This window comes from Peromyscus californicus, unplaced genomic scaffold, assembly GCF_007827085.1.
Source record: "Peromyscus californicus insignis strain IS unplaced genomic scaffold, ASM782708v3 Scaffold_21__1_contigs__length_65335640, whole genome shotgun sequence".
Classification (NCBI taxonomy): Eukaryota; Metazoa; Chordata; class Mammalia; order Rodentia; family Cricetidae; genus Peromyscus; species Peromyscus californicus.
The window spans coordinates 36,465,084-36,492,534 of NW_026294514.1; the positions used below are offsets into that span (position 1 = coordinate 36,465,084).

Sequence of the window (27,451 nt, forward strand, 5' to 3'; positions counted from 1 at the left end):
ACCCCTCCCCTCACCACACACACTTTACACAAACAACCGACCTTGAAGAAACAAGCCTTCACAAGCTAAGTCCTTGGAGCTTCCTGTTTTCTTTTCTGATCTTCCTGCCTCCATTTACCATGCACTGGGATACAGGCCAGTGCCACGAGGCCCAGTTCACAGCTTCTTTAATGAAGCCTTTAACAGACTGCCCTGAGAAGGACCTGACCTGATATACAATATGCAAAGAATTGTAAATAATTCATAATTTATTTTCTGCTGTGGGATATAATTTTTAAAAACTTTCAAATTGCCAGGTGGTGATGGCACACGCCTTTAACCCTAGCACTCAGGAGACAGAGGCAGGTGGATCTCTGTGAATTCAAGGTTAGCCTGGTCTACAGAGCCAATTCTAGGACAGGCACCAAAACTACACAGAGAAATCCTGTCTTGAAAACAAACAAACAAAAACAACAACAACCTTTCAAATTAATGTAAAGCCTCAAGATCTAAAAATTTTACTATTGTTCTGCTAAGGGAACAAAGTGATAAGATGACTCTTAATGACATTCTGCTATACCCACAGATCAGTGTCTCACTCAGTCACCAGAAAGCTTTCTCCTACAGTAGATGGAAACTAATACAGAGACTCACAACTGGACAATATGCAGAGAGCGAGAGACCTTAACACACAGTCCTAAATGGGATGTCTTCATCAAACTCCTCCCTTCAGGGCTCAGAGAACTATGCGGAAGAGGAGGCAAAAAAATGTAAGAGCCAGAGGGGATGATACCAAGGAAAACAGTTATCTTCCAGACACAACAGAACTGATGCACATATGAACTCAGAGAATGTAGCAGCATATGAGGGGCCTGCACAGATCTAATCCAGACAGAGTCTCAGTGCTGAAAAGGGGAAGTAGACATCAGCAACCATTCCTAACCAAAAAGCCATCTCCAATCGACAACTGCTTGAAAAGGAAAAATTAGTGTGCATATACAAACAAACCACACTTTAAGGGTAGGTTCCATGCTTAGTAATAGATGGACAACAAAATGAACTCAAAGGTAATTTTGAAGATCCTTTGTTTCGTATGGGTGTTTATTGCTTTACTGGTCATTTGCTAGTATATTATGGTTTCTGATCTTGCAATTTTATGTTGTGTGTGTGTGTGTGTGTGTGTGTGTGTGTGTGTGTGTGTGCTTCTTGTCCTCTTTGTTTTTATTGTTGTTTATTCATTTTGCTTTATTCTTGTTTGCTTGTTTTTTGGCCTGTCTGTTTTCTTAAGAGAGAGAAAAAGAAGGCATGGAGTTGGAAGGGTGGGAAAGTGAAGAGAATTTGGAAGGGGAAACTGAGATCAGAATATATTGTATAAAAAATATTGCTGGGTGGTGGTGTTGCACACCTTTAACCTTTAATCTCAGCACTCGGGAGGCAGAGGCAGGCAGATCTCTGTGAGTTCGAGGCCAGCCTGGTCTACAGAGTGAGTTCCAGGACAGCCAGGGCTGTTTTCACAGAAAAACTCTGTCTTGAAAAACTTAAAAAAAAAAAAAAAAATTAAAACAACAGATCTCCAATTGATAACTATGGGAACAAAGTTAATTACCTTCAGTAAGACTTGAGACAATCATTAGAAATAAGTACACGTCTGGGTATCAGTCCATCAGATTTATCCCATTTTTTGAGAACTTAAACTATTCTGACATCTATAGGAACCTTTTAAAAATACTTTTTAAAATTTTACTTAAAAAAACCTTTGCAAATAAAAAGATTACATACTAAAATTAACTAAACCTATACTCTACACAAGTTAATGAACTTAGACAGTTAGAATTGGCATTTGAACCCATTAAATTTTACACTTTCAGCAGCAAATATATTTTATACACTTATCTACCACCAAAACCAAAGTCCATGACAGAATTAGAAAAACAATCAGCTTCTATAATTCATGTCTAGTACCTGTATTCAGTCCTGCATCCCCTTATATTTAGCTTTTTTTTGTTTTCTTTTATGTTACACTGTACCTACATTTACAATTGTTTACATTTATATATGTATTATTGGCGCAAAGGTTACCGAGGCAGGAGGATTTTAGGCTAGCCTGGGTTACACAGAATGACCCTATCTTTTGGTGGAGGGGGATTCGAGACAGGGTTTCTCTGTGTAGCCCTGGCTGTTCTGGAACTTGCTCTGTAGACAAGGCTGGCCTCGAACTCAGAAGTTGGCCTGTCTCTGCCTCCTGAGTGCTGGGACTAAAAGTATGCACCACTACCACTGGGCTAGTTTTGAAATCTCTTGACATTTTAATAGCCAATTGTGTTAAAAGATGTTTTTCTCAACTTAAAAATTCCATTAAGAAAGTTCTGTCCTGTTATTAATAAATTAAAGACATAAAAAATTGTGGTTTGTATATACTGTGTTCACTAAATGTTTACTATCCAATTTTCTTAGCTTTTATAAATGCTAATACAATTCCATAGGTACCTACAAATTAAAAAGATACAGCAAGTTCCAATTTTACCTTTTAAATAGGTTTGTTTCCTCCGAAAAGTTCACAGAATAGCATAGGAAAAAAACCCCACAACTTTACTGTTTAACAAGCAAAGTCTCAGATCAACTAAAATATCAAAACCTATTAGATGCTGCCATGGTTTGTGATGGTTAGTTTTAATTGTAAGTTTGACCCAAACTCAAATCACCCGGGAAGTGAATCTCAATGAAAGATTGTTTAGAGCAAGTTGATGTGGTGGAGGTGGGAGGATTGTCTTAACAGAGGTGAGAAGACCTGTCCACTGTGAGTGGCAAGTGTCCCTAGGTGTCACAGGAAGTCAGGACAGGAACTCAAGCAGGACAGGAACCTGCAGGCAGGAGCTGATACAGAGGCCGTGGAAGGGTGCTGCTTATTCTTGCTTCCCCGTGGCTTGTTCAGTCTGCTTTCTTATGGAAGCCAGAACCACCAGCCCAGGGATGGAACCACCCACAATTGTCTGGGCATCCCCCATCAATCACTATTTAAGAAAACACCCTACAGGCTTGTGTTGTCTTAAGAGTGGAGAGACTGGTGGGGGATGGAGGGAGGACCGTGCCCAGCACTCAAGAGGCAGAGATAGGCCGACCTCTGAGTTCAAGGCCAGCCTGGTCTACAGAGCCAGTTCCAGGACAACCAGGGCTACACAGAGAAACCCTGTTTCAAAAAACAAAAAGAGTAGAGAGAATTAAAGAGTGACAAAGTGGAAAGTGAGCTGAAGTAAGTACATACACATCCACTCTCTGTTCTTGCCTACAGAGTGATCAGTTGCTTCAAGTTTGCCACTTCGATTTCTCTGCTACGATGGACTGTCAGCTAAAATAAATGCTTTCATCCCCAAGTTGTTTCTGTCAGAGTATTTCATCCCTGCAATAGGAAACAAAACTAAGACATGGTTTGAATCTAAAATGTTCCTTGAAGGCTCATTTGTTAAAGGCCTGGTTGCCTGCTGATACAGATTTGGGAAGTAACAGGACTTATATTTTGGGATGTTTTTATTGCTATTTTAATCCCCCCCCCTTTTTTTTTAACTGGGTTTTCTTTAATTGCACTGTATTAGTGTGGATGTATCCTGCAGGGCAGATAACTTCCAAACCTTTGACTACTATGGATACTGGAGAAACTGAGAAGACCAAGACCCCTCCCTGAAGGTCCTCAGGTTACTCTATACTGGGTGCCTTTGGCTTTTTCCCTAGTCTCCTCTCATGACTAGGAACCCTGTTTACCCCTATGCTTAGGCAAAGTCAGTCCTTTGGAGTTTGGAGGACTTGCAAGGTACAGGCTTCATGGTAATGAGATGAAGGATGAAAACTCTTGAGCAGTCAGTAGTACCTCCAGTGCTTGGCAGCAAAGTTCTAAAATTTCACTTTGGTTTTAATAGATTAATCTGTGTGACTGGATCTTGAGGATGTTGGATCAATTCAATGATGGACTGATAATTTGTGGGCATCACTAGAAGTGGTGTAGAAACCAGCTATGGTCCAGATGCAGGAAGCAGGTCATTAGGAGAACGTCAGAGAAGGGTTCTATCTTGTTCCTGGATCTGCACTCTTTCCTCCCTTACTCCTCATCTCTCTTTCTTCCTCCTTCCTGGATGTCATAAGATGAGCACCTCTGCTTTACCGTATGCTTTCAGACATGATGTTCTCCTTCACCTTGGCCCCAAAGTAGAAGAGCTGGCCAACCATGAACTAAAACCTTTGAAAATGTGAGTCAATATAAACTTCCTTTAATTGATTTCTCTTAGGTATTTGAAAGGCAAGGCTGATTAACAACAGATGCCTACAAATATTCTTTTCCAGAAGCCCAAATGCTCTTTGGAAACTGGTAAAGTTGTCTACTGGGCATCCATTGGAGTCTTTTCCAGGAATTTCAAATTTATCATGTCCAAAGTAATACTTGTCATTTTTTTCCTATCACAACAATCCACTCCCTTTTTGTCACAAATGCTCTATGAAATGGTGAGAACGGCACTCCCATCTACCCTCAGAAACTTGAGAGTCACTTTTGGTCTCACTCATCCCATGCCTCAGTCACTCAGTCACTAAAATCTGCACAAATCAATCTATTATCTAGTAAAAAATACTCTACTTCTCCCCTAAGCTAATTACTACTCCCCTGGCTACTGGTCATGTCTAGTTCACTGCAAATCCTGTCTCTAAGTGTTAGTTCTCCAATCTTTTTTATTACCTTTTCCTTCCTTTTCTGTAAAGTCCATTCTGTAAAGTCCACTCCTTAACACGCTATACATACAACTTACTTTACTTCCCTCTCCGGGCTTTTTCTTGTTTATTCTTGTTTGTTTGTTTGTTTGTTTTTAGTTTTTTGAGAAAGGGTTTCTCTGTGTAGTCTTGGCTGTCCTGGAACTAGCTCTGTAGACCAGGCTGGCCTCAAACTTACAGAGATTTGTCTACCTCTGCCTCTGGAGTGCTGGGATTAAAGGCATGTACCATTACACTTGGCTTTATTCTTATATTTTTATCTTCCTGGCCAGCTAATTTGGTTTTTTTAGATTCTCAAGTGCACCAAAATATTTTCTTCACTGTTTGGCACAATCTTTTATTTTATGCTTAGTTTATCCTCACCCTTCTCTAGTCTTGTGCAGTCTAAGGATCTTCCCTAAGTCCTCTTGTGTTCTCACAGCCCATTTTATTCCTTCCCCCAAAGGATTAACTGTGTGGAATTATCACTGCCTGTTTATGCCTCCATCCTTCTCTGAACTCTAAGCTTTAGAAAAACTATTTGGGGGTGGGGGGTGTCTCTTTTGTAACTTGGCCTAATATCTGTACCACAGACATACCCAATGAATATTTTATATAGTACCCATGTACTATAAAAATGAAATATCTTTGGGTTTAGATCTATAGTTCAATTCTGCTTTGGCCACTTATGATTCTTATTTAATCTTTTCTTTCTTTTTTTTTTAAACATTTTTAAAAATGTTTTATGTGCACTGGTGTTTTGCCTACATGTATGTCTGTGTGAGGGTCCCAGAACCCATAGAACTGGAGTTACAGACAGTTGTGAGCTGCCATGTGGGTGCTGGGAACTGAACCTGGGTCCTCTGGAAGAACAACCAGTGCTCTTGAGCCATCTCTCCAGCCCCTATTTAATCTTTTCTAAACCCAACTTCTTCCCCACTCTCAACCCCAACTGAGCCCACACCTGCAAGAATAGTACCTATCTTGAAGTTGCAAGAACTGATATTATATGCAAAACCACATACCACATATCCTAACAAAAGCAGATATTTGCTTTCATTAAGACTCCAGAATGAGCCAGATGAGAATGAGAGCACACCTTTAATCCCAGCACTCCAGAGGGAGAGGCAGAAGGATCTCTTTGAGTTCCAGGCCAGCCTGGTCTCTTGAGTGAGTTCCAGGCCCGGAGGGCTACAAAGAGAACCCCTGTCAAGAAAAACAAAAACAAAACTTCAGAATGAAAGAACATATCTGACTAGGTAGCTTAAGCAACAAGGGGACTTTCAATAAAAGGTACTAAAGTATTTCATGTAATTCAAGGTCAAAAGAAAAATTTTGAACCAGAAACCTAAGTCCCACCTTAGAATGGAAACACACACACACACACACACACACACACACACACACACACACACACACAGAGTAAAGAAAAAAACAAAAACAAAAACAAAACTTTAATATCTACCCAGATATCCCAGGAGGTACTCATTCATTATTTCAAAATTTAAGCAAATTCTCATTTTATTAGCAAGCTTAACTGCATCTGCAAACACATGTGTCTGCACCCAACCTTTTGTGAATGATTATCTAGACTAGGTTAGCCCCTAGGCATGCCACTGGCATATTATTTAGATTAGGTTGAGGTGAGGAAGATCCACTGGGCAGCATCATTCCATGAGTTGGGGTCCTAGATTTAAAAAGGAGAAATCAAGCTGAACACAAACATTTATCACTCTCTGCTTCCTGACTGCAGATGAAATGTGACCAGCTGCCTCAAGCTCCTACAGTCAAGACTTCCCTGTTATAACAGACTGTTCCCCTGAACTATGAGCCAAAATAACCCCCCCTTTCCCTTAAGTTGTTTTTGTCATGGTATTTTATGTACAGGAAAAGTTACTGAAACAGTTTAACTAAATGTCCCTACCAAGACTCATGTTGAAATTGTGAGGGATTAAGAGGTGGTACAGACCAAGCAGGACCATAAGATGGTTGAGAAAGGGTCCTCCTTTGAATGAATTAAACTATTCCTCCATTAATAAGCTAATGGTTTGTTTTGAGAGTAGGTCTCTTATTAGAATCAATTTCAGTTTATCTTATATCCCTCTTCCCATGTAATGCTCTGTGCCACCCCAGGACTCTATAAGGTCATCATCATCAAGGCCCTCATCAGATACAACCCTTGGATACTCCCAGCCTTCAAAACAGTGCGCTGAATAAACTCTTAGTTTCTATAATCTACCACTCACTGTATCGTTAGTAACAAAAACAGACTAAGACAATGTAATCTAGTCACACGTTCCTGGAATTCACAGGATATGATCATCTTGGAGAACCATGATGATGCCTTCTACCATGCCTAGACTTGCAATCAGCATATAATCTCTCAGTATCCATGGAGGAATGGTACCAATATATCCAAATTATATCAAGATGCCAAAATCCATGGGCTCTCAAGTCTCTTATAAAAAGGAGTGAACCATGTACATTTAACTTATTCTCACATATACTTTTAAGTTACCTTTACCTCTATTAGCTAATAATATGCAAGTACTACATAAATAATTTTACAATATGTTTCTTAGGTAATAATGACAAGGAAAGTCCTCATGTTCAGTACAGATGTAGTTTGTTTCAACACCCCCCCCCCACATACACCCTGTGGTACTAGAGATTGAACCCAGAGTCTTAAGTGATATTAGCAAGTGCTCTATCATTGAGCTATATCCCTAACCCCTATATGACACATAGTTGGCTGTATTTGAGGATATAGAGTCCAAAGATAACGCAGGTCTAACTGTTAGGGTCCAGGCACTATGTTTTGAGTCAAAATATGTCATGACTTAAGGTGAACTCTATACTAAGCAGTACAACCTGTCCAAATTTGGATGTTTTCATTTATTAATTTAACTCTCAAAGTAAAGCAATAAGCATCAGTCAAGAGAATTATTCTTCTTACTGCATCATAGATGAAATAAGCCAATAAGAGATGCCATGTTTCTCTTCCACTTTGAACTTTTGGAGTACTAGCCTTACTGGCAGGAAGCTGCCCTCTATAGAACAATTACCAAAACCACCAGGACTCAAAGATGGGAGATTTGAGGGAATGGGGTTGATTTCCTTCTCTGCCACACCACCAAACACTGAAACATTTTCTTCTCTTCCTTTTCTATAGTGGAAAAGAGATGCTAGATGACTGCTGAGTTTGAGCAACGCACTCAAAAGAACAAAGGAAACTTGGAATAGGATCTTTGCCTATTATTATGGTTAGCTCAGAAAGTGTTCTGCAATATTCACTACTATAAATGTCATTATTAACATACTCATGGCCATCCATTCTCTTAGTAAAATACATTGGCACTCACTGAATCAATACTCAAGGTATTTCAAAAGGACTGCAAAAACTGAGTTGATAGATGTATATATTCCTAGCATAGGTAAAACAAGCTGATCCACTGCTTTCTTGAATGTCCTTTATGTGGTCTTTAGTGCTTTTTTTTTTCATTTTTGTGCATTTTATTGATTTTGTTGTTTAAATGCCCTGGTGTTGAGGGTTCATGCTGAAGTATGCATAAGTGCAATAAGATACGATGGAAATAACTCAAATAACTGAGTAAAGTCCTTGCTACCCAAGCATAAAGACCTGAGTTCTGATCTCCAGCATCCATGTAAAGACCAGGGTGGCAGAACACGCTTGCAATCTCAGTGCTAGGGGGTATTATGTGACACTGTTCCTAGGAAGATGAGAATAAATGTCTACTCACCCCAGATAGGGAGCCAATGACAGACCAAGTCCAGAGTCTACCAAAGTCCAACTTAGTGATCTAAAAAGTTTTCCTGGGGTTACTTATAGGAATATGGGTTAGGGCTTATTCATAAGACCAGAAATGACTTAAAGACAGCTACATCACCAAAAGTCCACCCCAGCTAGAAAGCTGGAAACCTGGAGCACAATGCACAGCCCTGCAGGCAGCTCAACAGATACAGTGTCCTTTTGTGGTAGTCCACTGGTCTGAGCCCCTTATAAACAGCTATGTTGGTCAATGTTTCTTTCAGCAGCTAGGTTGGTCTGAGTCTCTTCAAGACAGTACAGCTGGCAGACAGTCTTTTGGGTATCTTGGCTTGTCTTGAGACTTTACTGCTTAAGTACTCTTGGAGAATCTGGTCAGTTTCAGGGACTTCCAGAAGCTATTTTGAGTTTACTTCCTATCTAAGGAGCTTCCCTGCAGGATGGAGTGTTTCACCTCCCCTTAGAGCATCCTGCTGTTTCACTTTCCTTTTCATATCCTATACCTTAAGATTCCCTCCAAAACGGAAGGCTTTAATCTCAGAGGAAAATGATATACAACATGGAAGAAGAGATAGGAAGATCCTTAGAACTTGCTGGCCAGTCTAGTCAATCACTGAGCTGTGAAAGACCCTGTCTAAAAAGTTCAAAAGTAAATAAAAATACACAAATGTAAGAAGTCTAGGCTGTGTCTAACAGAGAAAACACAAGTGTTAGAAAAGCTGCATTTAGGCATGAATTAATGTGTTATTTTTTGAGTTCGATGTTACCAAATCAATAATGTATATTAAGGTGTTTTTAAACGAAGCACACACAAAAGAGTTACGTGGTATTTACAAAAACTCTATTGAACCTAACTGTGGGTTTCTCCTAAGAAGCAAATGTTCAGTGGCTGTTAACTTAATGTTAACAGTAATTTTATAGAACATAACCAGAAATAATTATTTTGTGCTCTAGTTCTATTCTAGTTCTGTTGCTGTGATAAACACTCTGACCAAATTGCTTAAGGGATAAAGGGGCTTATTTTAGCTTACAGGTCAATGTCCATCACTGTGAGGAGTGAGGGCCGGAACTCAAACAAGAACCTGAAGCAGAAACCATTAAGGAAACTGCTTCCTGCCTGGCTCAAGCTTAGCTAGTTTTCTTAAATAACCCAGGACCATCTGCCATAGTGGACTAGGCCCTCTCACATCAACCAACAATCAAGACAATACCTAACATACCTGGCAACAAGCCAATAAGATCTGAGTAATACCTCCCCGGAGGGAGCCGCTCTCTTTTTTTTTTTTTTTTTGGTTTTTCGAGACAGGGTTTCTCTGTGTAGCTTTGCGCCTTTCCTGGATCTCGCTCTGTAGACCAGGCTGGCCTCGAACTTACAGAGATCCGCCTGCCTCTGCCTCCCGAGTGCTGGGATTAAAGGCGTGCGCCACCAACGTCCGGCGTGGGAGCCTCTCTTTTTGAGTGATCCTATGCTGTCCGGTTAACAGTTAAAGCTAACTAGGACATTTTGTATATATGGTTATTTTGATGGAAAATACTGTTATAAGTAAGTTAAACGTTTTGTTTGATGCTGGAGATTGAACCTGGTGCCTCATGTGATACACACACACTGTAACCATCAAGTTAAACCCCTAGCTCCAAATATGTTTTAAGTGTGATACATGATTATCAATTTTCCCTCTAATAAGCATTTATGTAAAGGAAAATCTAAATGCTGTTGTTTTAATTAATTTTTGCAGTGCTAGGGAGTGAATCTGAAAATTAGCATAACAAGCCTGAAGAGATGGCTTAGCAAGGAAAGGCACTTGGCACCAAACCTGATGACTAAGTTTGTTTGATTCCCTGGGATCCATGTCTATGTGGTACAAGGAAAGAACTAACTCCTGAAAGCTGTCCTCTGGTTACCATGCACATAGCTTAGCAGGTTTTTACCTGGATGCATGTACACACACACACACACACACACACACACACACACACACACACACACTCTCTCTCTCTTCAATAAAATAAAATTTGAAATTTATGTTAACTGTATGCACATAAGTCAACATTTTAAATCTTATTAAAAATGCAAACATTTTGATTATCAAAATTGTCACATAAAGCTTTAGAAGTTTCTAAGCAGAAAGCCACAAATACTATACAGATATCAGGATGAAAAAATGAGGACATGACTGCTCCAAGGTATGGTTGAGGAAGTTTATTGTAGATCTGATGGAGAGAATAGCCAGGGGCATCTTGAAGGGTCCAGACTGAGTATAGCCAGAAGACTGACTGAACCGGGTCATGAGAGGAGGGGTGGGGAAGGGGAGTGAGAGAGGAAGAGAAGGAAGGTGGCAAGTAGAACAAGAGGGAGCAATGGACCACGTGGCCAGAGGTGAGCCAGGAGACCATGAGGGTACAGAGCCAAATGGCTGCGTTATACAGGAATCTGAAGCAAGGGAAAGGGAAGGAGAAGCCCAGCCCTTGGGAAAGAGAAGTTTAGAGTGGGTGGTGCGGTGAGACGTGCTGGGAGGAGCCACAGGTACTGAGAGCTATCCCAGGTTTCTTTGGGACCTGACAGTATCCAACTTGTTTAACTACCAAGCCATTCTGTGGCAAAGATAAAACTATTGTCCACTAAAATTTCATTTTCTCCTCCTATGTGTAAAGTTGTTATGAGTAGCTAGGGGCCTGACAGAGACTATTTTTCCCAACTCTCCTTAAAAACCATCTGGTAAACCCATATGACTTGTTTACATTAATGTAATATAATAGGACCTGATGTATGCTATAGTTTTTAAGAAGCATGGTCACTAGACATAAACAGAATGCTTTCACTAAAAATGAGTAACCGTGCTTAGCGATAATTAAGTACTTCTCTTAAAGTTTACATCTTCCTGCCAATTTAAACATCAGTCAAGTTAAATGCTTATTTGAATGTACTTAGGAGAAAAATAAACAATGACACTAATTTGTTTCAGAATATTCCTTTACACTGTGTGAAGATGTGTTACTGTGACTGGTTTAATAAAGAGCTGAATGGCTTATAGCTAGGCAGGAAGAGGTTAGGTGGGACTTCTGGAGACAAAAAGTCTCAGGAAGAAGAGAGGCAGAACGCCAGCCAGACATCGACAAAACAGGATGGGCAGTACAGAGTAAGGTAATCTAGTCATGTAAAAGAATGAAGATTTAAAAATGTGGGTTAATTTAAGTTATAAGAACTAGTTAGGACAAGCCTAGGAGGCTGGAGAGATGGCTCAGAGGTTAAGAGCACTGGCTGCTCTTCCAGAGGTCCTGAGTTCAATTCCCAGCACCCACATGGTGACTCACAACCATCTATAGTGAGATCGGATGCCTCTTCTGGCATTAAAGCCAATAGAGCACTCATATGCATAAAATTTAAAAAAGCCTAACTTATTAAGCCCAAGCTTTCATAATTAATAATGTCTTCATGTCATTATTTATGAGCTGGCAGCCCAAAGAAAATGTCTGCTACACTAATTTACATCAGGTCTGCCATGCCCAAAAGTCAAATATTTAAAAAAAAAATCTGTGGTTGTTGTACGAGTTTAGTGAGGTATTTGTTGATGGGTCTGTGATAAGCAGACACTGCCGGCTGCATATCCTACATTCAAAGAACACTCCGTAAGTGTCACTGTTTTGGATTCATGAAAACCTTAGGAGCTAAAATACAACTTCCTACCCCAGGCAGCTTACATTTTAGTCTAGGGCTGGCACAACTACAGAGTAAAACTTGTCACTCTTCATATGAAAACTTACCAAGCATGGACAGTGATAAACTGCCGAAGTTATTTATAAAGGACCTGGACTGCATTTATTCTCTGTGGCATAATAATGTTAGAAAGTCTAGCTGGTGTTCCCACTAGAAAATGATGTTCTAGCCTATGAGGGAGAACAAACGGTATAATCTCAGCTACAACTCCAGGCATGAAAGGAAGCCAAAAAAGACTTCTAAAGTAGTGAAGGAAACTGCCGAGAATTTAATATGTGGCCAAAGTAGCAAACAAAAATTCCATTTAGATCTTTAGATGGGAACTTTTTTCCAAATAGTGAAGAATTTGTATAGCAGTATGATTTACATAAACAAACCATATGGAAGGCAATAAGAATTAAAATGATGAACCAGTGGGCCAGCTGGTGGTGGTGGTGGTGGTGGTGGTGGTGGTGGCGGCGGCGGCGGCGGCGGCGGCGGCGGCGGCGGCGGCACACGCCTTTAACCCCAGCACTTGGGAAACAGAGGCAGGCAGATCTCAGTGAGTTCAAGGCCAGCCTGGTCTACAAAGCAAGTTCCAGGACAGCCAGGACTGTTACACAGAGAAACCCTGTCTTGAAAAACCACCCCCGTCAAAAAAAAATGATGAACCAATATGGAAGAACTACTGTTTCCTCCAAATGTATCTTGACCACTTGGTAAATATCTAACAATAGGAAATCGCCATCCAAAAACTGGTAACCTCGAAAACACCTCCTTATGCAGCATGATCTAAAACGTGGAGGGGATGAGGCCCCTCTCCGATTTATTTCTATTAACTCATCTAAGAATAAATAATACAATTCAGCCATCAAAGCAATACTGCGTATTAGCAAAATGAGTCAGAAACTCAATTTGCGTACAAGCCCTATGAGCACATACACAAGTATTTTCTGTATACAAAATTACATGATGGGAGCTTGACTATAAACAGATTATATATAGAATATATGGGCCTAAACCTACAGAAGGGCTACATGAGTAAATAAATCATTTTTTGCATGCTTCTTTGTTCTTTCAATGAATTAAATTTAGAGAGGAAAAAAATGCTGGGAAAACATGATAAAAAAGTATCTCTGTTAATCTGAGCTGGATGTTTATAAAGAATCCTTGTATCATTTTCCATGATAAACCCACAAACAACAGTATCTGATGCAAGAAGCTTCTTCCCTTAAAAAGTCAAGGATGGTGACAGATGTCGCTAATTCCACCACTAGGAAGCAGAAAGCAAAGGCAAGAAGACTAAGAGTCTGAGGCCAGCTTAGGCTACAGAGCTAGTTTAAGGCCAATCTGGTTACACTGTAAAGCCATGAATACAAACAAACAAAAACAAAAAAAATGTCTAAGTGAAAATTTTTCTTTTCTCCCAATTCAAACAGATAAATTTAAAGTAGATAGAAAAGGATAGGACCCTCCTTTCCTACCACTGTTTCTCATTCCCAAGGAATAAAGGTCTAGATTCAAATCCTAGTTCTGCTAAATCATGAGTATGCATCTCTAGTAAGTCAAACATCATCAGTTGCTCCAGCTGTAATGAATATGTATGTCCATGATTTTTCTGCATATTTGGAAACATTAAAATTCATATTAAATATGATAATCCATGTTAAATATTAGTATCTCAACAAACCTGTCACAGGACAGGCATTTTTTCATTACTTAATGCCCAAGGAATAGATAGAAAATAGAAAAGGACAGAATAGAGAGGAAAGTTATAAACTCAACATCACATCAGTCATCATTTTCCCAAGCCCCTGTCTTCTTATTTTTGAAGCTCCACTCTGTCCTGTAGGGTTAGAGTAGGAGACATCTAAAGTAGAATAGCAGGTATCAAAAAGCTTACCAAGCAAGTGAGAGAGACTATGGGTAATTCTTTACTCAGGGTTCACTAGGAGTCTCAGTGATTCTTAACAAGAGTAGGGGCTGCAAAGGTACCAAGGGGGTGACAGAATAGACAATAGGTTATCTACCTCATACTTAAGAATATTTGTAGACAAACATTTTATTAATTCAAAAAGTACATATTTAAAAAAAAGAAAAGAAAAAGCACTCTACTACCAAATACTGTTACACCTGCTTCTTAGAGTTTTACAGGATAATTTTAATGGGCTACAAAGAAATCTAACCAGATAGGTTACATTACAGGAAAAGACATTCCGGGGAAATATTCCAATTTCAAAAAACTAATAAACTAGGAACACAACCTACTTGCAATTTTAGGTTTTCCCCTAGGAAATCTATTCTGCAAACCTTCAAAGGTGAAGACTTCTACTACCCATTCTTGTTGTGTTCCAAATATCAATTATTTGTTCAAGAAAAAATAAATACCCTTTTCAAGGAGTTTATACTTCGTCAATAGAAAGAACCCTAAATTGGGGCAGTAGGATGGCTCATTGGGTAAAGAAGTTTACCACGTAAACCTAGTAACCTAAATTCAATCCCCGAAACCCAGTGAAGGTGGGAAGAGAGAGAACCTACTGTGTCCTCTAACCTCCAGATACATGCTGTGCCAGGCATGTTTCTTCCCATCATGAATTCACATAAACAAAATCTTTACAAATTAAATCTGAATTTTAATGACAATAGCTATTTTCCTGTTACAGTGTGGCAATGTCCTCATCCAAATAGCCACGGATTATCTGATAACTGATATCACAGCTAACTGCTTCAAAGAACAGTTAAGAAATCAATTTCTGCTGAGTAGTGTTGGTACACGCCTTTAATCCCAGCATCTGGGAGACAGAGGCAGGTGGATTTCTGAGTACAAGGCCAGCCTGGTCTACAGAGTGAGCTCCAGGTAAACCCTGTCTCAAAAAACTAAAAAAACAAGCAAACCAAAAAGTTTCAGAAGTATCACACACTAAACACCACTGTCTTGGTTGGAGTTTCTATTGCTGTGGAGACACCATGACCATAGCAACTTCTACAAAGGAAACCATTTCATTGGAGATGGCTTACAGGATCAGTAGTTTAATCCATTATATTATCATTATGGGCGGTGGGTGTGCAGGCAGACATGGTTGCTGGAGAAGCTGAGAGTTCTACATCTGGATCATCTGACAGCAGGAAAAGACTTGACACACTGGCCAGGCTTGAGCATCTGAGACCTCAAAGCCCACCCCCAGTGACATATTTCTCCAACAAAGACACACCTAGTCCAGCAAGGCCACACCTCCAAATAGTGCCACTCCTTAGGGTCCAAGCATTCAAACACAAGCGTCTATGGAGGCCATTCCTATTCAAACCACTACAATCATCAAAATCCAAAAGTATTGTAATATCACACTAAAAATAACTACCAATTTATAAAATTTACAACAGCCACATAATCATAGCTAATTCTACCAACCGTGAATCCCTAGGAAGCAGAAGTTAGGTTACAGCATTTTTATAATCAAAATTATCATAGTTTTTTTTCATTTAATGGAATAGTTTTATGGAATAACATTGTATTTGCGTGAGAAAATTCACTGCAAAGTCCATGGGTCATATTTTTTTATTTTTTTACCATTTCTATGTATTTGACACCTAATTTTATTATAAATTTCAGACTAAAACATTTTCATAAAAATTTATCAAAATCACAAAAATTTCAACAGTAGCAAAAGTAACATTTTACACATTACACAATACTAAAATGTTATTAGAAACCATCTGGCTCAACAACCTCCTACCAAAGAAGTTTACTAAACTGACAAAGCTATGGAACTGGTCACTGTCCTAAGTGGAATCCTGTGCACTAATTTAAAATAAAGCATGTCTTTACACAAGTTCGCCATTTTTTGTTCTCTCCTCACACATTTCCTTCTCTGCTCCTTTCCATATGCCTGACTGCCATTCCTTTAAGGTATCCTTATCTGTAAAAAACTAATCACATGAACAAAGGTTAGACTTCAATAAATCTGCCTCAGAACAATTCTAAGTATTAACTTATGTATGTAAGCCATCAACTCTACCTCACTCCAACTGCTCTTGAATGCTAAGAAACTGTAAATTATTTAACAGACAAAGAGAGAGAGAGAGAGAGAGAGAGAGAGAGAGAGAGAGAGAGAGACTGCTGAAACAACCTAAGACTATATATACACTGTTAGAAACACAGGCTGAAAACCAGACAATCTTGACGTTTCAGTGGTCAGCACTTTCCTTCCTGGACTTCCTGGCCCCCACCCCCCAACCAAAAAAAAAAAAAAAAAAACCAACACAATGTGTCTCAAGAACTATGCATTCATTTACACACATCATAGTGAATGAATACATTTCTTTCCTTTCATCCTACGGAGAAACGAACCTAAATTATAATACTGTCAGTTTTAGAACGATAAATTACCAAATGTATTTCAGATAAAAATCAGGATTCTTTTTTTAATTTTTTTTAATAATTTAACTTTATTTTATGTGTATTGGTAGGAAGGTGTCAGATTCCCTGGAACTGGAATTACAGACAGTTGTGAGCTGCCATTCGAATGCTGGGAATTGAACCCAGGTCTTCTGGAAGAGCAGCCAATGCTCTTAACTGCTGAGCCATCTCTCCAGCCCCCAGGATTCTTTTTATAAGTTAAGATTTTCATTAAAACAGTAAAAAAAAAAAAATAAATAAAACAAAACAAAAAAACCCACGTAGGGCTGGAGAGATGGTTCTGTCATTAATGGCTAGGCTCACAACCAAAACGTCAGAACTGTAAAAAGTATTTCTTTGAAATAATCTTTCCTAAAGACAAGTTTAACTTCAACTATAAAGAGTTTTTAGTTTATAAAGAAAACCTTCAAAGTTCTCACCTGCAAGATTGTTTAAAATTATTTTATAAAATGTAAACAAAACTTTGAGAGCAAAAAAACTGACATTATTTAACTTTAATCTATAAAAAAAAGCACTATGCTAATTTTATTAATTTTGGTAAAGAAACACATAAAGATGTTTGTTATGGATTAAAAAAGCCCATAGTTATATGGTTATACCCAAACTACATCTTTGATACAATTCGAAGATTATTTCTTAGGTTGGTGAAATGGCTGATCGGATAACAGTGAGTTCAATCCCAGAACCCACATGATGGAAGGAAAGAATATACAAGCTACACACACACACACACACACACACACACACACACACACACACACACACACCCCCTAAATAAATAAATAAATAAATACATAAATGCAAAAGCTTTTTAAAAAATTCTTTATGTGGATTACTATAAAACAGCCCCTTGCCACAGGAACACTATGTCAACTACAACAGTCACAGAAAGAAATTACAATTTTAAGAGAAATATGCTTTGTCATATGAGCTCTGTGGAACACAAAGGAAGGGAATATTTTACCAGTCTCTTGTTAAGTGATAAGTTAATGATAATGTATACTTGATTATGTTCAGTCTTCTATATCTCTTCCTTCCTTAGGCTTACGCAACTCTGTCTAATCCCCACCTCAAATTGGCCAACCCCTGAACCACCTGGTATTGCCAGGGCTAGGAAAAGGAATTGTCCCTGCTATCTCAGTAGATAGCTGTAAAAAAGCAGTATAAAACACTGCGATTATCATTTCAGAGGCAACAAAATTTGCCCATGGCATCTTCCAGTCTGAAGTTCTCCATACATAGCTGATACTGTATTTGTATGTTGCTTTCTTCTTTTACTTTTGAGATAAGATATTACTAAATGGTCTAGGCTGGCCTTGAATTCCCAATCCTCCCATCTCTGCCTCCTCCCCAGTAGGTGGGAATACAGACTCTCACGCATGGCTAGTACTTGTACTTGTTGAGGCTTATGTTCTCAAATACCAACAGTAAGAAAAAAGAATTTTGGATTTCTACTTTCAAAATTCAGACAGCAGGGGATAAGCTATGGGTAGCTAGTTCTAGAACTAACTCCTCTCCAGGGTCTTCCACTCTTTGTTAGAAAGGAGAATGTACACTGGTACATCAGCAATCCAGTCATTCCCCCAAATACTAACAGTAGTTAAAGCAGAATGGAATACTTCTTCTAGTTAAATGCTTCTTGAAACTCAACAAGAGATACGGAAGGGCACTGCTAGGCAAGGAGACGAGGCATTGGGGCTTGTAATTCAGGCCTTCAGTAGATCCTGCTATACTTTGTAATCACAGGACTCTCCGTTTTTCTTGGAGTATGCTTCTCAGTCTTAAGGGTAAAGCTCAACTCAGATAAAGATACGCTGCCACCAAGTTGGCTGGTTCCAAGACAATGGTAGTGCTGCAGCAGCCGAGGACCCCTTGGCACAGACTTGCTCAGACGACACTGGCAGCAGCACTGGCTCTTCCCTTTCTATCGCGACTATCACTATAGCTACTTCTGCTAAATCTGCCTCTGAGTTTAGACAGGAGTTGGATGGCTCATAATCACCCAGCAGCTGCAGCTGAGCAATACTCAGCTAATTGTGGCACTGGAGCAGCTGAGAAAAGAAAATATATACCCTACGGTAGCCATACACAAATGGCTGTACACGGTATTGGTGAAGACAGCAAGATACTTTAATAGGAACAAAGTAGTTCCTTTAAAGAGAAGCAGTTGGATCTTGCTGGAGGAGTTGTATTTATGTTATAAACCAGTTTAAATGTGAAACAAAGGTGACCTAGCCATGCAGCCCTCTGAACAATGGAAGATCTTACGAAAACTTCCTGTAAATATTCACACAAGGCCAGAGTAACAAACATCACCTTTACAACATGGCACAGTTCCTGTGACATAAGAATTTGGCACAGATGCAGTCTCTTCTTTAGCACTCCATTACAACAATGTAAAGCAACAAAATCAACAGCTAAAACAGCAAACCACTACACAGAATAAACCAAGCAGCACCACGCAATTACTGTGCCTTTCCAAAACACACCACCACCGTCACAGCTTTCTTCTGCAGCCAAAGTGTATTATTTCTTCAGACTCTACCCACCTCATAAAGTCTCCGGAAAGAAAAAATTACTACACAATAAGAATCTCATGAAAATATCAAAACTATATCAAAACTAACAATGAAATTTTTTAGTTAAAGCATTACTGCTCTAGGGGGACAAAACTGAATCAAAGTCAAGACTTGCTCTATCATTTATGTCATAGTACCTGGTTTTCTCAAAAGTAGGTACTTGATTAACAGAACATCCATTCATTCAATAAACATTTTGATTATTATTTACTACTCACATTTAAAATTTGTAAAGCACAATGCCTTCTTTCAAAGTATTAAAACAACATAACAAAACCCCAGAATAGTTCTATTTCTATGAGAAATACGTTTTTTTTCAAAATTCTCTCATTATTGTACATTTGGAAGTGTGTGGTATTTTCAAGGCAGTTATACACAAGCTAGTATATGACAGTTACGATGCAGAAAATCTAAACCTGTTAGCAAAGGAGAGCCCAGGGAGTGTTCTAAAGTCAGTCACCAATGATTACATTTTTTAACAAAAAGGGGAAAGATTAAAGGATGTGACAAGAAGCCAGGGTATCCCAAAACTTAAATTAGTAATTTAATCCAAACACCATCTATACTGCATTATACTCAGGCTTCTTGAAACTATTTTCATGCAAAATATAAAACCCAGGTACAGAGAAACACACAAATGTAAGACTTGATGAATTACATTAAGACCAACACCTCCATTACCCCAAGGTTAAAAGAACTTTCCTACTGTTTCAGAAGTGGGGGCCCTTATCAGCTGCCTCCCTCCCTCCCTCCCTCCCAATCTTTGTTTTTATGCAAATCACTTCCTTGTAGTTCTTTTTAAATAATAGTTTTATCACTTAAGTTTACATTTCTAGACATCAGAGCCTAGCAAATGCTCTTTAAAAAAAAAAAATCTGCTTAGGCCTCTTTCCTAAATAATAGCAATAGGAGTTAACTATTTTTAAAGAAAAATTACCCACAGTAATAAGCTATTTACGGCTAGAACTATGCAAATTTGAACTACAAATAAACAAGGATTAGTAATACTTCACTTGTACTGGATCACTAATCTTCTTTCAGTGTATCCTTTTACTTATAAACACAATGAAGTGGAATTTTTTTTTTTGCATAAACAGTGACTTTTTTTGGAGAATTTCCTCAACTAAAAACAAATTTTTGACTATATATTAATATTATCCTTTGACCATAAGACAAATTCTATACCTCTCTCAGGAAGACAGGTCAGGGCTGTAATTTCACAGAAAGGAGTCAATTTTGTGGTGTGTGAAGTCAGCAAAAACTAGCTGCAAAATTAAAGCTATGATAGCATTACTGTGGTTATGGCAAAGTACATATTTTAAGAGCCCTTCTATTTTTTTTATCCTGGAGACAAGGATACAAACTGTCTTGTATTTAGGTTCTGATCAAAGGCAATCGTTTTTGCTTTTTCAAATTGAGGACCCTCTGAAATGTCAACCAGTCTCTAAAATTCCTCAATGAGATTTTGCTGATATTCAAAAAATAAGATATAGCTAAATGTTGACATGGCAAGAAGAAGAAAAAAATATTCCTGGTGAACAACTTTCCTACAGTTTGTTCTCTCACATGTGATGCATACCAGAACTTTGGGTTTTAACATTCCCTTATCTGTCCACGCAAAATGTTTCCTGTCCACCACCATTGTGCTTGTTAATAGATTTGACATGTATTTCACATTAAATTCGTAAGTCACATACGCTCACTTAGTAACATTTTAAATTTAGAAATTTAACAGGATATTTAAATGCACTTTCAATTGTCAAGACACTTCTGGTATGGTAATTGTATACGATAATGCACGAATATACTAGACCACAGTGTCTTGTGAAATCACCGATGTGAAAGCGCAGCTATGAGGCACACACAATAAACGACCGAGCTGCAAAGTTGCTGTACTGCAGACTTTTCGTTTATTTACTTTGATAACTGCCATTAATCATTCCATGACTGTTTCAATCACTTATGTTAAAAAAAATAATAACCCCATCAAAACCACGATGTGCCCCATTCACTACAGCAGTCCCCTGTACCAGACACGATATTCCCACTTTCTTCCCCAGGTCCAATAAAGCCAAAGCTGGAAGCAATTATCAAGAAGAAAAACACACTCTCAAACAAAATCTTCATTAACCCAGGACAGAGAGCCGAACCCAACAGGAGTTGAGTGGCCAAGAGTGAGTGGCAAGGTACCTTCAAAGTGGCGGCTGAACACAACATTTCCCAACACCCTCCACCCCAAACAAAGGAAAAACTTTATAAAAAAAAAAAAAAAAAAAAAACACGTCGCGGTTTTCAATCAAACCATGCCTACTAGCCAGCCGCTCACCCACTCGTCCCGTGTCCGGACAGTCGCTGCGGGGCGTCAGGCAAGCCAGACCTCTCAGGCCGCTAGGACAAGAAGGGGGCCACTCCCCTGCCTCCGGCTCGCCCCTACTACGCCCTGTAGGACGCAGGGTGCAGCAGCAGCAGCAGCAGCAGCAGCAGCAGCAGCGGGCCCCTCGCGGGATCGGGAAGGACTGGACGGGGCGGGGACCGGGGCTGGGGGGCCAGCAGGTAGCGCGCCCAGGAGACACGCCCGCCCGTCCGCCGGACGGACGGACGGACCGACCGGGGGAGGGGAGAAGTTTCTCCTCAACTTCCCGACACTCCCGGCCCGGCAGACGGAGGACAGCGGCGGCGGCGGCAGGAACCGCGGCGCCTGGAGAATCCGGGGAAGCGGGAGGACGGACGCCGCCAGGGCCACCGCCGGGGCCACCGCCGGGGCCACCGCCGGGGCCTAGCGCTGCCCGGGCTGGCCCGGGTGGGGGGAGAGGTTCAGCAGCCTCCGTCGCGAGGCCCCGCCGCCAACTTTACCTGCCGTCCGGCCGGGCTCGAGCACGGGTCGCTGCGCGGTGGAGGAAGAAGGAGGAGGAGGTGGCCGGCCGAGGCCGGCGGACGCCCGCGGGGGCCCTCTCCCTTCTTCTCCACCTCCGGCTCGCACGCCGCCGCCGCCGCCGCCGCCCGGGCGCCGGCAGGAGGAGGAGGAGGAGGAGGAGGAGGAGGAGGAGGAGGAGGAGGAGGAGGAGGAGGCAGCGACGACGGCAACAGCCGGCCCCCCGGACGCGTTATTTGTGGAGGAGGGAAATCCCGGGCGCCCGCACCCCGCGGTCTCCCTCCTCCTTCTCCTCCTCCGGCCCCGCCCCTCCGATCCCGACGGGGGAGGGTTGGGGGGGGGAAGCAGCAGCAGCGCGCGGGGCGGGAGCGGCGGCGGCTACCTGCGCCCGCCCGCCCGCCCGCCCGCTCGCTCGCTCGCTCACCGGAACTCGCGCCCTGCTGCCGGCTTCCAGCGCCTTCCGGCGCCGGATCTCCGTGCGGGGTCCGCGGGCGGCTGGGAAGGCCGGGCCCTGTGTGCATGTGCGTGTGTGCGTGTGTGTGTGTGTGTGTGTGCGTGTGTGTGTGCGCGTGTGTCACGCCTGCCGGCCCAACATGGCGGCGGGGGCTCCCCGGCGGGCTCCGGAGGGGGCGTGAGGAGAAAGCGAGCGGCCCAGGCCTGCGGCCGTCCTTGCCCACCCTCCCACCCGCCCGCCGGCTAACCGCGGCGGGGCGAAGCGGACGGAGCTCGGCCCCATGCTCTACCGGAGCGCCCGATGCGGGGGGGGGGGGGGGAGTGGGGGGCTTTGTTGGAGGGGGTGGCCGGGGTTGGGGGGGGGGAGTTGTTTGGAGAGAGTTGGACTTGTCGATTCGGCTCGCAGCCTTGGGTCCGTGCAAGCCTTTTGTCGCTGATAGTAAAAAAAAAAAAAATCTCAGCCTCCCCCCCCCACCACCACCACCACCGCGTGAGCCGGCGGGGCGGTGCTTGACACCCTGGTCGCGGTCCAGAAACGTTCTCCTCTGGCCCCTTTCCGAAGCCGGGATCCTGTCCCTGCCCCAGAAGCTTCCTGTTGACTGTGAGCCGAACCGGCCTGGCCGGGAGGGGAGCCGAAGCCGCGGTGTTGGCGACTTTCCCCCCCCCGGAATGATGGCTTTCACTTAGTGCGGGGACCCGGACTACTGGGACTCCGCTTTGACAGATGTGGACACTGAGGCTAGCCACACACACACACACACACACACACACACACACACACACACACACACACACACACACACACACACACACACACACACACACACACACACTCGTGGGAAAGGAAGGGTTCTTCAGAAGGAGAACTGGGGTAAAGATGAGCGAGGCAAGGTCGAGAGACTGAATCTAGACGCAGTCCGGCTGAAGGCACTTCTGCCTTGTCAGACTCCTAATTTCCCGTTTGTATTTCCTGTTTGATGGGGTTATCCGAAGTATTAATGTGGGACTCTTGGTTTCCTTTGTGGTTTTCAAGAAAGTTCAGAATCATCTTCGGCGTATTCTAAATAGCGCCATCAAACGTGTCAGTCTTCTGGTATTCTAGGAACTTAAATGCGTAAAGTTGTTTTTTTTTTTAAAGTTTCTTCAAAAGAAAGGTATGGGAATTCACATGAACAGTCTTACATGTGGTGCAGAGTGGTGCTTTATTTTGCCATTGGCTGGGGCATTAAGTTTTTCATATAGATGTATATTCCGTGTTTCTTGAAACTAGAGCTTTAATTATTTGATAAATTAAATATTTAATTATTGTGGCCTTTCTAAACCTCCAGATACGATAGAAATATTTGTGACCCTAAACTCAATCTCAAAAACAAAACAAAAAACTCTGTGTTAGTTTAACCTGCTTTGAATTCGTTCTGTATGTTTTGTTATTTTGTTTTACTTTGTTTCTGAGACATGGTCTTGTGTAGCTCAGGCTGGCTTTGAGCTTGCTGTGTAGGAGCGGATGACCTTGAGCCCCTGCTTCTGCCTCCACCTCCCAGTCATTGGGCCTGCAAGTAGATGCCATCACATACAATTTCTGTATGTTAAGGTGAGGAGAGGGCATCAAAGTCACACCTGCAAACTGTAGTTTACATTTAAAGTCCATTCATTTTAGAAATATTTAAAACTTTTTTTTTTTAAAGAAAGTGTCAGAATCTGGAAAGTTTTGCTGAGTTTGGTGTTACAGAAGTTAGTCTGAGGTAAAAAAAAAAAAAACCTGTTTGTGAAATGGACACGTGAAGGATGTCAGCCCACGTTTCCCTCTTGCACAGTGTTCTGGTGTGATAAGGACCTATCTTGAAACCTCTGGGAAAGTCAGCCCTAGGGAGGAAGGGGAAGGTCAGGGGAACATTTAAACTATATTAGGTATTTGTAAAACTAAGGTGTTCTTATTCAAGTTTATTAGTGCTTAAAAATTACTTGGCTGGGGGGTTGGGGGTTTAGCTCAGTGATAGAGTGCTTGCCTAGCAATCGCAAGGTCCTGGGTTCAGTCCTCATCTCCAAATTAAAAAAAAAAAAATTACTTGGCTGGAAGCTTGAATTATTAGAAGTTGAACTGATACCCAGTGGAACCTGTGATTCTGCCTGGAAATGTTTTTATTTAGGTTAAACTTCCTGCTGTCAGGGAGAGCTCTACCCCCATCACTAAGGCCCTGATGATGAGTTTCTTTTCCTTTAACCGGAAAGCCAGCTGCTCTGCACAAGGTGCATGCGGTGTATGATCTCCAACAGCCATCCCTACCGCCAGACAGATTTTCAAGATGCCTTTTATCCCTTGGAAGCAGGATATCCTTGTAGCCACATGGCACCTAACGTTATCTGTACCACCTTGGCTTTGCCTCTTCCCGCTGGCCATGCCTACTCCAAGGGCCCATCCAAGAAGAGCACAAGAGCCTCCTTAAGTTGTAGGCTCAGGCATTTCTTCTTGAGTGTGAGGCTTACTGTGCCAAGCTCTCTGAAGCACTACAGTGACCCATTGCTTTCTCAAATGTCATATTTTCATTACCTTGTAATGGACGTGGTGGTTTTGTTTTTATTTCCTCTCAACTGGACAAGAGTTGTCTAAGAGAACCAGAGTAACAGGCACGAGAATATGCCCTACGGTGAATATACGTGTATTTTCGGTTCAGCAAATCCACCCTGTCTTCTTGTCTTCTTGCTGCTTTTTATTACTTTCTCTCGCTTTTAACCTTGTGGCTACTTGATACATAATCTTAGAATTTCACTCCTACTTTCTGTACCCCCTCAGATCCAGGGCTGTTTTGTAACAGTCTAGGTTTTGCTTTGACACCTACTTTGGGATCCATTGACATATTCTCTTACTTCAATCCAAGTGCTTTTTAGTTTGGACCCAGTCTTAGAACAAAATCCCCACTTTCCACTCTAGCACTTACTATTCAGTCTGCATGCTTCTACTAGAAAGTCTTGCCTACATTTCCAGACTCATATTCCAAGTTGACACTTCATTCTGTTCTTTCAACTGCAACTTCTACACCGAACTTGCACTTGACACCCTCTATGTGACCTCTGTAGAGTGACCTAACAGAAAGTAGTGGTTGTTGATGCCTTTTGAAAAGGGGTGTCTATGGGTCTGGAAATGTAGCTCAATTGATAGAGTGCCTGCTTACATGGAGCCATAGGTTCCATCCCCAGCACTACATAAACCCTGTGTGGAGGTACAGCCTTGTAATCTCAAAGCTTGGGAGGTAGAAACAAAGGAGCAGAAGGTTCAAAGTCATCCTTTGCTGTGTATTGAGTTCCAGGCCAGTCTGGTATACATGAGACCTGACTGAAAAGGAGAAGGATACGGGGAGAGAAGTCTATCTAAAATTTTTCTGAGAATTAGTCCTCTACCAGTAGCTGGAATTTAATTTAAGCCTGCTCTCTGAGTACCTGTACTGCTAATAGCAGGCTTTAATCTGGAATTTTGAGTATTTATTTTTAATTTGGGGAGAGCTATGCCCCATGGTGCTTGGGAAGGTGAGACCACACACAGCTTGTGGAAGTTGGTTCCCCTTCTACCATGTGGGTCCTGAGAATTGAATGCAGGTCTTCGGGTTTTGTGGCAAACACCTTTACCAGCTGATACATCTGTCTGGCCCTCTAGAATTTTGAGTTTTGAAAGTAACTCAGATTATTCTTAGAGCCGGATCTGGATTCCCCACACCTTAGCTTCCTGACTGAGCCTGTTTCTCCAGTCTTCCTGTTGATTCTCTGAACTTACTCCAATAAATTCCTTTTTGGCTTAAATTAAGTAGAAAGTCTGTTCTTTGCAAGTAAGAAACCCAATTTAGAACCTAGCTCTTGAGAGATGGAGGCAAAAGATCACGAGTTCTAGGCCAGCCTCATCTACATACTGAGTTCCACGCTAACCTAGGCTCAGTGGGTCACAAACAAAACAGAAATTCCCAGAAAACGAAACACAATTTAGTGTCTCCTACTTTGTATTTCTGTCAGTCACCTCGGTCCTGTGAGGGCAGGATATCCTGCTTTCTGTACAGACTAGGAGTGAGGCACTTAAAGGGGATTTTCACAGAGAGAGAGAAAAGTTAGCCACACAGCCGGAGTGGAGATAGGATCTTGCAGGAGCCCCAACACAGACTGTGCTTTGCTCACCCCACGGTTTTGCTATCAGCTCCCAGAAACTGGAAGGTCTTGAAAGCCATTTGCTGTACCTGCCTGCTAGGCTGGTCGTTTCCCCCCCCCATGACCCGTATTTGCAGTTCCATAACTGCAGTTCCTATAACCCGTTCCTAGAACGGGTAGCCTCCGTGGAGTGTTTGGCCTGGGCCTTTCTGATATCTGCAGCTGGTGTGTAATAATATTGGCAAATGTTCCTGGCTTTGAGTTTAAACTCCACTGAATTGCTACCAGCTTTCTACTTCCCGAGATCTTTACACATGGATTAGGAATAGTAAAACCTAACTTTGCTTGAAGGCAAGACGTTGACGTTAGAATGTTTACCGGAACTGATAGAAACTAAATCAAGCTCTACCTTTAAAGTTAACTAAATCTGACCACGAAGCATAACAGATTGATATTAGGGAGCTTTTTATAATTATATGTTTTACAAGGTGATGCTAGCTTGGTTTTAAACTGTGTTTAGAATTTATACTTTTCAAACTTGTTTTAAATCTTCTTTCTAAAACCAAACATTTTGTTGTGTTTTCAGCTACAGTGATCACTTTCTCATTTGTGTCTGACCAGATTTTAAAACTTGACTCACCATACCTTAGGAATTAGCATAAACTAAAATGTCATTAATCCTTTAACAAAATGCATTCACTCTTCTTTGACTTGTAAGTGAGTAGGGCTTTTGATGAGTTGAATTGTTTTGTTTTGTTGTTTCTTACTAAAAGAAACACATAGTGGTACTTGCCTTTAATCCTAGCATTTA

The 27,451-nt window shown here is 41.4% G+C and overlaps 1 protein-coding gene across 4 annotated transcripts in view; it reads right to left on the bottom strand.

Moving 5' to 3' along the window:
- Positions 1 to 22,671, bottom strand: part of Yes1 (YES proto-oncogene 1, Src family tyrosine kinase) — a 68,825-nt gene extending 46,154 nt beyond the window's left edge. Inside the window, exon 1 of one of the 4 annotated variants that reach the window (XM_052750084.1) lies at positions 22,484 to 22,671. In XM_052750084.1, the coding sequence (XP_052606044.1) occupies positions 22,484 to 22,580 (97 nt within the window). In that variant the 5' untranslated portion in view covers positions 22,581 to 22,671. Of the gene's footprint in view, positions 1 to 21,513; positions 21,973 to 22,040; positions 22,406 to 22,483 lie in introns of those variants that run through there. The other 3 variants (XM_052750083.1, XM_052750085.1, XM_052750086.1) reach the window with 3 other exon arrangements.
- Between the last annotated feature and the right edge of the window lie 4,780 nt (positions 22,672 to 27,451).